This window comes from Panthera leo, chromosome C2 (genome assembly GCF_018350215.1).
Source record: "Panthera leo isolate Ple1 chromosome C2, P.leo_Ple1_pat1.1, whole genome shotgun sequence".
Taxonomy (NCBI): Eukaryota; Metazoa; Chordata; class Mammalia; order Carnivora; family Felidae; genus Panthera; species Panthera leo.
In genome coordinates this window covers 74,619,165-74,633,982 of record NC_056687.1, presented here as the reverse complement: position 1 = coordinate 74,633,982, position 14,818 = coordinate 74,619,165, and the positions used below count along the sequence as shown (strand labels likewise).

Sequence of the window (14,818 nt, the reverse complement as noted above, 5' to 3'; positions counted from 1 at the left end):
CAGACAAGAAAGAATCCCAAATATTTCATGGTTTTAGATCCTGGCTTAAAAGGGTCCCAGAATGACCGTGAAGAAGAAAAGCTTCACAGCAGGCAGAACTTTACTTATTACATTAATTTTCCTATTGTGCCTGAAAGGAGAAATAACTAGAAGACCAGATCGATACTAATTTACAGTAGGAAGCAAAGGATTGTCCTGAAAGATTGAAAGTATATTTGTCCATTAGAAGCCTCATTAATGATGTCTAGTCTGGAGGAGGCCTTTTACACCTGGAGAAAAACAGAAACAAAAACAATACATTCATGGTTATCAGCTAGCCACCAAGGACTTCACCGATTGTCTCATGAAAGGAATATAGTGGCAGTGTTGCTGATTATTTATGAGTTCAAAGACATGTTCTTCCACTCACCAAAGCTAAGTTGGTTATAAACCCTGCTAAGCACCCAATTTGCCAGCAGCAACCCCAAACTCTTAGCCACCATAAGTAAATAAAGCTAAGCAAACAGCCTGGTTTTTGCTACCAATTGTTCAAACAAAAACACGGCACTTAATTTAATCTGAATGTGGCTTTTTTTCTCTCTCATGAAGGACATTCCCCTTTTGGAAAGAACCCCATCACTTGGAGGTCTGAGAGGAAGGGTGACAGGGGGCATCACCCTGCATTCTATGTAACATTATGATCCTGGGACCCAAATCGTTTCTGTTTGGGCTACAAATTTTATGGCTTTTTGTTGCTTGTCTGTGTGATAGAAAAGTATGCATTGTAGTTGTTAATTATAGCCCTCTCTCCTCCTGAGAACCAGGTGTGTTCCAACCTAAGGGTTGGATAAAGAAAGACTAGAATTTTGCCACCAGGTTATATTCATAATTACTATCCCATTTTGAAAACTATGGATTATTTCTTGATGAAATGAGTTATTCAGACTATTCAGTCCTTTAGGAAAGTGTCCTACTTGTACTCCCCAACTTCATATGCAACAAAGTTGTTAAATATTGTTAAATCTGTTCAATCTACCCTAACCTTTAACAAATTTCCCAAATGTGGGGGATTTCCAAGGAAGGTACCAGCTTGTAACCCTTCATTTTGCAAAGGATGTCTCATGTTGGGATGAGCACTGGGTGTTGTATGGAAGCAAATTGGACAATAAATTATACTTAAAAAAATAGCACTCTTTCTAAAAATTAAATATTATAGGTTATATAAAATACATCTAAATAAAACTTTTAAAATTGAAAAAAAGAAAATAACCAATATTTCCCATTGTATGGTTATAAAAATACATTTTCAAATAAAAAAATACCTCACATCAATTTATTGAGTAAATATTCATTAAGAATTTATGTATTAAGCACTTATTTACATTAGGACAGCACAGAAAAGCTTGATAACCTTGGATTAGACAAAGATTTCTTAGATCTGGCACAAAAAGCATGATCCACAAGAGGAAAATTTGATAAACTGGACCTTAACAAAAGTAGAAATATCCACCCTTTGGGAGACACTGTAAAGAGAATGGAAAGCTAAGTCCCAGAGTGAGAAAAAGATATTTGCAAGGCATCTTTGTGACAAAAGATTTGTATTCAGAATACAGAAAGAAATCTCAAAAGTCAATTAATAAAAGTGAATCTAGCAGCACAAAAATTTTAACTTCACCAAAGAAAATACATACGTAGAAAATAAGCACTTGAAAAAGTGGTCAGTGCCATGAGTCATTGAGGAAATGCAAATTAAAATTACAATGAGATATTATTACACACCTGTTAAAAATGGCTGAAATTAAAAAGACTGAGCATACCAAGTGCAGATAAGAGTATGGGGCAACTGCAGTTCTCATACACTGCTGTTAAGAATGTAAAATAGTACAAACACTTTCTAAAACAATTTCGCAGTTTCTTAAAAAGTTAAACACTTACCTGCCATATGACCTAGCCATTTCGCACTTTTGTATTTTCTTTTTCTTCTTCTTTTTCTTTTTTTAAATGTTTATTTATTTTTGAGAGAGAGACAGAGAGCAAGCAGGAGAGGGGCAGACAGAGAGGGAGACACAGAATCCGAAGCAGGCTCCAGGCTCCGAGCGGTCAGCACAGAGCCTGACGCGGGGCTCGAACTCACAAACCGCGAGATCATGACCAGAGCCAAAGTCGGTCACTTAACGGACTGACCCAGCCAGGCGCCCCACAGTTATGTATTTTCCCATAAGAAATGAAAGTGGATGTCCATGCAAAAACTTGTACACAAATTTTCATAGAGGCATTATTTATAATAGCCCAATACTAGAAACAACCCAAATTTCCATCAGTAGGTGAATGGGTGTACAAACTAGTCTATCCATACACTGGGACTCTACTCAGAAATAGAAAGGAATAAACTATTGATATACTTAATAAAATAGATGCATTTTAAAATAATTATGAACTTTGATTCCAGTAAAATTAACCCAAAATATCTTATAAAAGACAAAAAATGCCCACTGTACAATGCCATTTATATAAAATTCTAAACACGCAAGGCAGTTGCTTGAGGATGGGGTTGGGTAGGGAGAGGTTACAGACAGAAGGAACTTTTGGGGGCAATGGATAGTCATTATCTTTATTGTGGTAATAGTTTCATAGATAGTTACAAGGATGTACATAAGTCAAAATCTATCAAATTGTATCCTTTAAATATGTTCAGCTTATTGTATGTCAATTTTACCTCAGTAAAGTTCTTTTTAAGGTGAAAACATCTCAAGTCCTTCATTCCTTTAAGTAAGTGCACCAGAAACACACACACACACACACACACACACACACACACACACACGAAGAGGAAAGTAGTAGCAACAACCAGGAATACAAGTTTAAATCCCGTTTTGATTCCTTATGAACAACACACAGATCTAAAATAATGAGACTTACCTCTTCTCCCACATACAGAGACTGTAATGCTATTATGTGACTCAACTAGGTGGTGGAGCTTTACAGATTGCTGAAAAAGAAGAAAGGAAAATGGGAAAAAAGGCTTTTCTACTTGAGGAGAAGTCCCAGGTATTAATTCAGTAAAGTGCTAGTCTCTTTAAAGATAGAGCACTGACTTGTTCCCAACTGAATGCACTGGCTAAAAATGAAAGACCAAGCAGCCTATTAGTTACCTGAAAAGTCATTCAACTTGCTGTGCTGTTCACCAGCAGTAAGAAGTATGTGTTCTTGGATAGAAAGAAATTTCCCAGCATGCTCTGTTCACTCAAAGTAGTTTTTGATGACCATAAATTTGTATTTAGTTCTTTCAGCAGAGAACATCAAGAACTTGAGTCATTCAAGATAAATGTTCATACCTAAATAGCTTTGAGAGCTAAGCAATATCTCAGTTTTGAGTTATTCCACATCAGAGTTCTTAATCTGTAACTTTATGAGGAGTTTTAGTGGTGCCTACTATTCCTCATAGTATACATTGTTTTAATATATGAAATACACAGGACGTTGACAGTGAATCAATAAGAGGATAAAAAAGAAAAACACAATAAAATTACATTTGATTTCACATTTTTAAAGAAAGTGTTGTGTAAAAGAGGGGTTCCTGGGTGGCTCAGTAGGTTAAGTGGCCGACTTCAGCTCAGGTCATGATCTCAAAGATCGTGGGTTCAACACCCGCGTCGGGCTCTGTGCTGACAGCTCAAAGCCTGGAGCCTGCTTCGGATTCTGTCTCCCTTTCTCTCTGCCCCTCCCCCACTCACGCTCTGTCTCTGTCTCTGTCTCTGTCTCTCTCTCTCTCTCAAAAATGAATAAACATTTTTAAAAAAGAAAGAAACTGTTGTGTAAAAGAACTATCTGTTTCTAGGGGTTAAAACTCCTAATCATCTAGTGTATTCATTTTTTTTCTTCTGATTTTGCCATTTATGACACCGCCTAAACCTTCTAGCATAAATCATTTATAAATCTGATTAATATGTCCTAAGAACAATTAATAGAGTAACACATAGTGAAAGACTGTTTTGCTATTAATGTATCCTTTTATTCATTTTTTCATCCACTCAGCATTTATTACACACACTCTATGTGTCAGGGACTATGCTAAGAGGTGGGGATAGAATGTTCAAAAAAAAAAAAAAAAAGAAAAAGAAAAAAAAAGATATAGTTCTTACTAGCAAGGAATTTACAAACCACTGGGAGAAATATATTTATCAAATAGTCACAAACGTAAATGTATCATTACAATCAATAATTAAAAAAAAAAAGGTATGCTTTTGGAGCATATACAGCCCATAGAAGCAATAATAGAAAACTTCCCTAAATAAGTGACTTTGAATCAAATCGGTTGTTGCATCTATGAGTCTCAAACTCAAAAGAAATGTTTGGACTGGAAATATATACAAATTTGAAAGTCATTTTAGAACTCATTGGTATATACAGCTATCAGAACAGTGAAGAATCTCTCAATATACATACATGAAAAGGCCATGAAGACATACTATTATGAATAATAATAAAGCAAGGTTGGAGATTACATAATGATGCTACCTTTTACATAAGAAAGAAGGAAAAACAAGGTTCATATATTTGCCTTTGCTTGACTTGCCTAAAAATTTCTTCTGAAGAAAACACAAGAAATAAATGTGGTTGCACAAGTGGAGGGGAAGAGAAAGATAGAACATACATTGTATATGCGGTAGAGTATACATTGTATAGTTTGCATATTGTTTTGCTTTTGAGACACTGCCTCCCCCACAAAAGGCCACTAGAGGAGGATGAACTATAAAAAAGATTGAAAAAGAGCAACTAGAGAGGATGGAGAGTGTGTTGTCTCTGAAGTCTCAGGGAAAGAGCGCTTCAAAAAGAAGCAACGGAGCAGTTAACTATCAATTGCAACTGAGAAGTTTAATAAAAGCTGCAGCGTGAAAAAAAAAAAAAAAAGTGTCCGCGGTAGGAGGGAGACCATGAAATCAACAAACAAAAGACCAAAAGTCCAATAAAAATTAATGAAGGACACAAATACAGTTCACAGTGAAAGAAATGCAAATAGCTTAGGACATGAGCAAGTGCTCAACTTGTAATAGAAAACATGCTGTTGAAGTTATGCAATTCTATTGTCACTTATATTGGCAAAGATAAGGGAAACCAACACTCCTCTACTGTTGGGAGGAGTGTAAATTAGTATTACTTGTTTAAGATGCCTTTTGAGGATGCCTATGAAAACAATATACCTAGTTTATAATTAAGTAATTTCAGGTATAAAAATTTTATGTCTCTATGTCAATATATATAAGCACACATATGTATACTTGTTATATCCATATGCATGTGTAATATAAATACACATAATTTATATATATTTATAAACACACATATATGTGGATGTGTAAAAAGATACATGTGCAAGAATTGTGATTGTTTTAACAGCAAAAGACTAGAGATAATCTAACTATCCATCAACATCAGACTGGTTTAAAAAATTATGGTGCATCTAGAGAAAACATATTTGGGCAGACATGAAAGATATTTAACATATATTAGGTGGAAAATGGGAGCGAGCGCACAACAGTGCACATAGTGTTTCCATTTGTGTGAAACAAATTAGTGCCTGTGTGTTTAATACTGCTCAAGGTCATAGAACTTTTGGTCTCAGTGAATGCCTTTGGAAAGGGAACCTGGATACTGGGAGATCCAAACTGGGAGGGATATTTACTTTTTATTTATACCGTTGTGTTCTATTTGAACTTTTAAAAAATCATGTGCATATATTACTCTTTCTATTAAGAAAAAAATAACTAGTTCAAAAAAAGGAAGTTTTTAATTTTTATTTTAAAAAGTTTATGTATTTATTTTGAGAGACAGTGAGAGAGCGCGCATGTGAGCAGGGGAAGGGCCGAGAGAGAGGGAGAGAGAGAATCCCAAGCAGGCCCCAGGACCAGCTCAGAGCCCAACACCGGGCTCAATCCCACGAACCGTGAGATCATGAACTGAGCCGAAATCAAGAGTCAGATGCCCAACTGACTGAGTCACCCCAGGCGCCCCTTAAAAAGGAATTTTTAAAAAAAATGTTATAACCACCTATGGCCTTAAGATTATAGTGGTGATCTTAACAAGAGTTCTCTAATGGAGTCACCAGAGAGGAAATCAGGTCAGTATAGTGAGAAGAGACCAGGAGATCAATAAGTGACAAAAGCACACATAAAGAAGTTTTGCTGTAAAAGGGAGAAGAGAGGTAGAGTGGTAGCTACAGGTGGAAGCGGGGTAAAAAGAAATGGTTGCTTCCTTACTTGAGCACATTTAAATGCTAACAGAAAGGCCCTTGGGGGAGGGAGTGAGGAGGTCATTGAAGGACCACAGAAGCACCCTGAGCAGGTCAGAGAGGGTGCTTTGGCAAGCACAGGCAGGGGCCCTTTCTCCTCCCTAACGGGAGAGCAGGGCGGGTGGGAGGCAGAAACAGAGTCCTTTGACAGTTGGAGAGTGGGGAGTTGAGCAAATTCCTGTCTTCTGGCTTCTATCTTCCTTGTGGAACAAGTGGTGAGATTATCTGCTGAATTAGAGAAGTGGACTATGAGATGAACAGGAGATCTCTCTCATGGAGAAATATTTGGTGTGAATTCTTAATTTTGAGAATGGGACAGTGCATTGACCAGGGACCTACAGAAAGCTTGCCCAGATAAGGATGGAATTCATGGATTTAGAGTGTCATCAACCAATCTGTTCTACAGGACTTTTTCCCAACGGCACCTAGATCCCCTGGCGTGGGTATAAAGAAAGCCTAGTGTTGGACTCAGGCTTTGACAAATAAGTACTGACCAACTAGAAAAGGCAAAGAGTCATTATGAAACAGACCCTTCCACCTTGCACCCTCTCCCATCATCTTCAAGATTCGACAGTATTCTCTGTACATATTTTTTCACTTATGCACAATTCATAGATATTTGTAAATTCCTCTGGCTGATCAGCCTGAATAAACTAAAGAGAGGAGGAAAAATAACTTGGAAGGTTAGGAATCAGGATGTAATAGAAGGAAAAGGACTAACGTTGTTGAGTATCAATATTTGTGCTAGATATTTACAAACTTGGTCTCATTTATTGTGGAGTGGGCAATGGCTATTTCCCGATTCTTCTTTCTAACAGTATTTCAATAAAGGTCCTACTGTTCCCTTTCTGTGGCCATAAGATTGGTGGGGGAAAAACTCACCTCTCTGAGATCATATACCGTCAACGCTATGGACGTGATGGACATGATTATGATGGCAAAAGCATATTCCTTATAGTCTTCACTAAACCACAAACAGACACTGAAGAGTTGAAATATGTAAAATGGATTTAAAACCTGTTGGCAGACACAAAAACAGGAAGGCAATGGGGATATTTAGTCTTCGCCCTGAGCTATTCATTGACTTGTTTGCTTTCAAAAGCCTCTCTGTGACACCAACCACCCCATACAATATTCTCATTCTTACTGTATTTATTCAGCAATTGTCACGTGCCAGACACTGTGCTTAGCAACTTTACCTGAATTTTCTCATTTAATTTCCATAATTACCTTATTACCCAGAAGCTTTTACTTATCTCCATTGCAAAGATGGAGAAGCTGAGACTCAGATCTCGAGATCTGAGACATGAGATTCTTGAGAAACTTGCTGAAGGTCACACAGCTGCAACAAATCACAGAGTAGGCCTTGAACCTGGGGAGCTGACCCTGGAGCACTTACTTTTAATCACTGCTGCACCTTATCATTCACAAAGTAGTGTCTCGTGGGTCCTCATGATGACCATCACAAGGGTGTAGGGTGTGGATACTATGAGGTTTAGTTCACATGTACTGGCCCTCAGAAGGGTGAAGTTTTAGTTCAGGTTTACGGAGTTAAAATGCTCTCGAGTCTGTTGTTCTTCCCTCGGACACAGCATCTGCCATCTTCTAAGCCATCAAAGTACTTAGATTTATGGATAAGTTGAAGACTACATTTGCTCATTAGTAGAGAGCCAAGCTGAAACTGGGAAACTGTCCTTGAACATCTAGGACACTGTGGAAGAAGGGAGAGGCTAACTCCACAGTTGTTAGCCTGCTTTGGTTTAAGACATTTTGTACCCTTATTCAAATGCTCTCCAGTTGATTTCCATCTGTCTAAGATGGGAACAGTAATCTTTGCCTCTGGTTGGGGAAGGAGCACACAGAAACATTTCTTATCAGTTTCTTTTGCTTCCTTTCTTACTAGAAATATTGAGAAAATACCTTGGGTTTAGTAAGTTTTTTCAAAAACAAGTAGGAGTAGAAGTAAAGTTCAGAAAAAGACCCAGGGTACAGCTGTATGGTTATAGTTTCATAATAATCACTGCAAAATGAAAAATAAGCTCAATGGTAGACTCAAAGAGGAAAAATTCAACTTAACAAATGATGGTCAAGTCCTTTTTTTCCCTCCCACACAAACATTGAGATCTAGAGAACTAATAAGGCTAATGCTGAGGAAATTATGTTGCCCATAAGAAATGTCTTGAGTTTTTAAATTTTTAATTATTATTTTAGTTTCACAAAGTTGGGAAAGGCTAAGAAACATTGGATTAAGAAGGAAAGAAAGAAAGAGAAGAGGTGCACCCAGTTATTAAAGGATAAGTAGACACATGAGTGTCATTATACTGTGCCAGGCAACATGTGCAAAAGATGGTCTCCAAGGAAAACAGTAGAAAAGAGATATGAAGAATCTATCCTTTGTACTGTTTTAAAATATCACAAATTACGGTTACTTATTAACAAGTAGCATTCTTGATTGTTTGACTAGAACTCCTTTAGCCTCTATTTAGCGCCAAGAGTAAGTCCTGCGTACCTCTTTGATGAGTAGTTTCCAAATTGGTGTGATTTCAACATCGATAGTATTAGGCCCACATATTAACCTCCTATAGGGAGAGATCATAGGTCAGTCAGTTACAACTAATAAAAATGAAGCTCATTTTTCACTCATTCGAAAAAAGGCCTATTCACTTTCTCCCAGTCAAGGTAAGCCTCCCTTGTTCCATAATATCTTCATCCTTCTCAAAATAACTGAGTGGGGAGGGGGTGGTTCCCAAGGACAAAAACAATAAACATGATCCTATTGCATCTACTAAATTAGATTCTTCCTGAGGTCTAAATATTTCCCTGATGGCAATTTGGGTATTTAATATTAGTGGTTGCCTCATTCAAGTAAGTTTCCAGATTGGCACTCTCTCAACTCTGTCCCCAACTGTGGCTCTGTGGATGTGGGATGGAGAGATCATTGCAAGAAAATAGTTTTACTAGTAAGAAGTACTGGACCTACCTTCCTACTCCTGTTTAGTTCTGGGAAGCTGTAGAATTTATTTTAATGTGAGCAAAAAGATGTTGGGATCTCAAAGACAGCTCTATACACAAAGTTATACACCCTTTAACTGAAAACCTAGAGGTATATTTCTTAGATTATGCAGAGCAAGGACCCTTTATGAGTTATTTTGCTGTTGGGAACACTGACCACACTCTCTGTGCCTCCTATGTAGATATTCAGATCAAGTAGCTTGGCCAAATGTATTAGAGCAGTGTCTCCTGAGATTTAGCGTTCATACACATGACTTCCTGATCTTGGTAATGTGAAGATTCTGATTCAGAGGGATGATGTGTGGTCTAAGATTCTGCATTTCTAACAAGCTTCTAGGTGATGCGGATGCTGAAAGGCTCTGGGTCCCTTCAAAGTACTGGAAAATGGGGGTGCAGGGGAATATGAGTATCACAGAAACTTAGGACCAGCAAGGTCTTTCCAAAGTCCTCCTCCCCTTTTTAACAACTAGGGAACCAAAGCCCGGAGATGAGAAGTTCCTTGCTCAAAACCACACAGTGAATTACTGATAGACTTGACATTCAACACTGTGCTCTTCCTCAGCCTGGTTCCTCTGCCCTGGAACTGCTTTGGAATCATGGAGCTGCAGTTCTTGCACAACAGTTTCTGCTGCTCTGAAATTATTATTCAACTATGTGATCTTGGCATAAAATATATTTCCTGATTACAACCCAAACTGGTTCAACCCCATTATTATAACCTTGAGAAGCTCTGTGTAGAGTAGAAAGAGGACTAAACCTGTGAGACTCAGCTCTTCAATCACCTCCCATCCATGTGACCTTTGTTCAGGCCATCGAACCTCTGTGAGCCTCAGATTTCTCATGTATTATGTTGGAATGATGGGGATATTCATTCTACCTCCCCCACAACGCTGATCCGACGAAGCAAGAGAAGGTATGTGCATGCATTGAATCTAACAATACTGAATAGAGCATTACAAAGTTTTCTGATATTGACCAGCTAAGATAATGATTTGCTAGGCTCTCTATTTGGCTGATGGCAACCATCCTCTTGAGCTGATGTAGAAAACAGTAGGCATGGTACCTAATCTCTTGTTCTTCTCTTGTTAGACCTGATCCAAATTTCAGATGTATCTTGGCAGAACTGAGCCAGTCTTCCAAAGAACTGAAATAATAATAATGAGAAAGACCTATTTAGAAATGATATTTTTGAGATAAGTTTCTCTGTTTCAGATGAAATTACTGAAATGACTTACCCAATTTTCTGGAACTGTCCTTCTAAGTTGTTCCAAACATATCTTATTTTCTGCACTTTTATACATCTCACCTGGAAAAGAAAAGTACTAAGAAAGTCTCTTATGTAGGGATCAGTAAATACATAGCAGTTTGGTGGCTAAAGAAGTGCCTGCAGAAGAAGCAAAAATAGAGCTCTAATACACTTCTTTAAGATTATCCTTTCCTAACTTACTGCAACTTTCCCTGCTACACAAGTGGCATTCTTTCTTAGGAGTTTTCATTCAGTCGAAGTGTATCATGCGTGGGCTTACTATGCAGATGAGTATATATGATAAAACTCTGTCTCTGTGTTCCACTAGGTTATTGATAACCTAACAAAGGAAGAAAATCTGTTACAAAAGTGAAAACTATACCATACAGTCCAATATATATATATGTCAAAGAAATAAAAATATGATCAAGTAAGATGTATGGTATTGAAATGCCGTAGAAATGTTGAGCGGGCAGATGGCTGAAGGCATCATGGAAGTGATGGCATCTGAGCTGCAGCCTTGAAGGGCTGAAAGACTTCTGCCCAGATAAGAAGGAAAGAGGGCATGTAGAAGAGATTCTGCACAAGTCGGTTGTGAGGAGGGGCAAATGAGTGGGTCTACTTGACTGCAGACTGGAGAATGAGGCTGGAAAGATAAATAAAGATCAGAGTGTACAGTCTTAAATGCTAGGGTGAAGTATCTAGGACTTTGTCTTGTGGGCAATGGACTTTCAAAGAAAACTATAGAAGAGACTGTGAAACAAAATTAGGCTGGCAGCATGTTCTAGAAGAGAGTGAGGAGGTTTTTGCAAGAAAATGTTCTCCATGATGTGAGCGTCCGATGTCAGCAGTAAAAAGGAAAGGTAAGGTTAACGCTTATGGCAATTATGCCTTCTTGTTTCTGATTTCTTTAAGCAACTGTATATGTGAATCTGAATTTCCATTAACTGGTGACCTAACTGAGCACAAAGAGATATAGTGCCATGTTGTTATGGGGCAATAGGTATAACCTCCTTTTGCCCATTGGAATTAACTGGAAGCTTTAAAATACTAATGCCAGGGTCTCACCCTCAAGAGATTCTGATTTCACTTGTCTGGGGTGCAACCTGGGCATAAATATGTTTAAATTTCCTCAGATAGTTCTAATGTGCAGACAAAGTTGAGAAACAGTGTTTTCCTTTTATAGCTACTCTGAGAATTGTGTTCTTGAGAAATTCAAGTAAATTTCTCTGCACCATAGTTTCCCCATGAATAAACTGAGGCAATTGAGCAGATTATCTCTAATTTCCACTGCACTCTTCTGGGTTTGTTCTATACCGCTGAATAGTACAGTCAGTATAATCGTTAGAGTATACAGCTGAAACCTAAAAAGTGTTCAATACATGTTTTTTGGTAAAGAAGCGAATGAATGCTTTTACAACCACATGAACATCTAGAAATAGAGGTGAAATCCCTAAGCTCCAAGACCCGGGGTACACCAAATCAATCTGAATCCTATTCGATAAATATATGTGCATGCACACACACACACACACACACACACACACACACACACACACATTCATGGTTACCCAGTGAGAGCATTAAATGCTGTATATTTCATTTTACAGGATCGATTTGTTTCAATGAGATCGGTTGCAAAGTAACTTTAAAAAAATAAATCCTATTTTCCAATTGATTTTCGTATAAAATTGGAGCGCACTGCCACTGGGAGTGATTCTTCCTTCACAAGCTGCAAGTTGGAGAGAGGAAAGAGTGTCTGAAGGAGATTGGTTGCCATGGTCCACCTTGCAACCTCACGTATACTGTCTCACACCTGCCTGTCTTGTTCAGTCCCTGAAATTCTGCAGAGCTGGACTGTAATCACAGCTTGCTGCGTACGTGGGCTTTTCACACATCATCATCTTTAGTCTTTTTCATCAATCTCTGGTAGACAGATATTATTCTCACCGTCACTTCATCCCTGAAGTTCACTTTAAGTCTTTTGCCCAAGATCGCACCTATTAAGTAGGGATTGAATTTGAACTCAAACCCAACTGGCTCCAGAGTCCAGTCTCTCAAAGGATATGATATTGAAGCTAGTCTCAGAAGAAGGTATGAAAAATCCCATAGCTGCCAGGATTCAAGTTGAATTAAGTGAGGGCTGCCTCCTTTGTTCCTTCTGTGGGTTCACAAATCTGGGTTAGAACATTTTTAAAGGACAAACTGTGGGAGGATATGAGGCCCCTGCTCAATTAGAGAACCTAAATCCAGAGGATGTGAAGCCACAGACTGAGATTGAGAAGCTTATAAAAAATAACAAACACAAAACATCAGCAGATGAAGGCAGTAATAATGAGGAATAAAGAGGTTCCTACTAAGTTTTACCTCAGGTCAGAAAATAGAAGATTCCATTATCTCCTGTTAATTTCTTCTGTTTTAAAAAAAATTGTGTATTTATTTATTTCGAGAGAGAGAGAGAGCACAAGTGAGGAAGGGAAAGAGAGAGGGGGAGAGAGAGAATCGAAAACAGGCTTTGTGCTGTCGGTGCAGAGCTGGATGCGGGACTCCAACTCCGGAACTGTGAGATCATGACCTCAGCTGAAACCAAGAGTCAAAGGCTTAACCAACTGAGCCACCCAGGTGCCCCTCCTGATAATTTATTGAGGCCATTCCTCACAGAGTGAGAAGAATGACCCCATCAGAGACCTTTTGAATTATCTTTAAAATTCTCCTAGCAGGAATCATCTGTGCCTGTAGTTTCTCTGTTTCCCTCATCACCTTCACAGGCTCTGGACACCAGGTAAGAGGATATTAAGCACATTATTTGCATGGGGTGGAGTTTATTTGCCCACTTTCTGGAACTTCAGAGCAGGAAACTGTAATTAAGGCATCAGGAGTGTGCGGTAGGGTGATTTTCAGCTTTCTACTTGGAACCAGGAAGCCTGCCCCTTCCCAGGCTTCCTGTTCCTCATTTCTTGTTGAAACACGTTGTGAGAGCGTCCTGTTTAACAGGTTAAGCACTGGGTTTTACTTTTGCACACAATCCCAGGATAATAGTTAAGTCTCCTCTTAGCTGGCGTTTATAAACCTGACAGAGCAGATCTCCAAACTCTCCCTGAATGGTTTGAATGGTTATCATGTTGGTATTGTTGCCCTTACAGCTCTCGCCGTCAGTATCGTCATGGCTGAAGCCTGTGGCTTCTCCTCTGTTTTCATGAGAGTTTCAGTCCTTTATGAAAGTAGCACATCACAGTCCACAAATCACCCTAATGTCCATCTTCTCATCTTAGGTGTACAACAGCCTGAGGAACAGGCACAGAAGGGGTTATTGCTCTCATTTTATAAATAAGAAGCTCAAGGCTCAGAGAGACAGTAATTAGCCAAACCCCCTAAGCCACATGCTGGTAAATGAAGATACCACCCTGGTGCCACAGGTTTCCATTTCAAGACCTTTGCCCCTTCTTTATGTTTATTTGAGCATTTCTTCATCTTTTTGCCCACTTATTAAAGAAGCTGAAGGTCAATAATAATCTGAGGGCAGGTCCCTAAGGTTGATTTGGGATGCCTACTTTTGCAGGTGAATAACCCCCTGACAGATTATGCAATCTGTTGGTTTGGAGGTGTTTGACCTCTTTTGTTTTTGTTTGTTTGGGCAATTAAGACACCTGGGTGATAACAATTGACAATACAGAAACTGCTCAGCAATCAAGTTCTATTATTTTAAAAAACTGACCTTGCGCTCATAAAACTAAGTTAAACAGCTGCCCAACACACATGAACTTAAGAGAAAAACAGCCTGTCTTATAAAATACATTTCTAATATGAATGTTAACCAGCCATAATCCAAGTAGTACTAATTTCAAATGGAGAAGAGGGAGTAACCCAAACACATTTGAATGACAGAACTCAAAATAAGTTCATTTTGCAGACATAAGGAAGTCCCTGGGATGTTTCTGGGTCATCACCCCATTTCATAGATAATCATACAGAGGGCTTGATTCTACTCAGAGCTAACATGTACTGAGTATCTACTACTACGTATATCGCACCATAAAGATTTTTGTGTTCCTTAATTCATTGAATGCCATCAGTGGATATTAGAGGTAGGCATTATCATCATCATTTTATACATGAGGAAACAGAAACTTGGCAGAGTTTAGTAACGGATCCAAGGCTCTACAGTTTAGAAGGATGAAGCTGAGATTTGAACTCAGTTCTGTCCAGCTCCAAAGTACATGTTCTTTATAATGTTCTATGTATACTGTTGAGGATTGGTGTGGTGGAGGATCTGAACTTAACCTTAAATTTTG

General features: G+C 38.5%; 1 protein-coding gene across 1 annotated transcript in view; it reads right to left on the bottom strand.

The window, feature by feature from the left end:
- LOC122198822 (probable cation-transporting ATPase 13A4) overlaps positions 1-14,818 on the bottom strand; it is a 147,966-nt gene that overhangs the window by 58,943 nt on the left and 74,205 nt on the right. The window contains exons 6-10 of the mRNA XM_042903637.1: positions 10,516-10,586; positions 10,344-10,424; positions 8,778-8,847; positions 7,151-7,285; positions 2,899-2,968 (exon numbers count right to left, since the gene is read on the bottom strand). Coding sequence (XP_042759571.1) covers positions 2,899-2,968; positions 7,151-7,285; positions 8,778-8,847; positions 10,344-10,424; positions 10,516-10,586 — 427 coding nt within the window. The remainder of the gene's footprint in view (positions 1-2,898; positions 2,969-7,150; positions 7,286-8,777; positions 8,848-10,343; positions 10,425-10,515; positions 10,587-14,818) is intronic.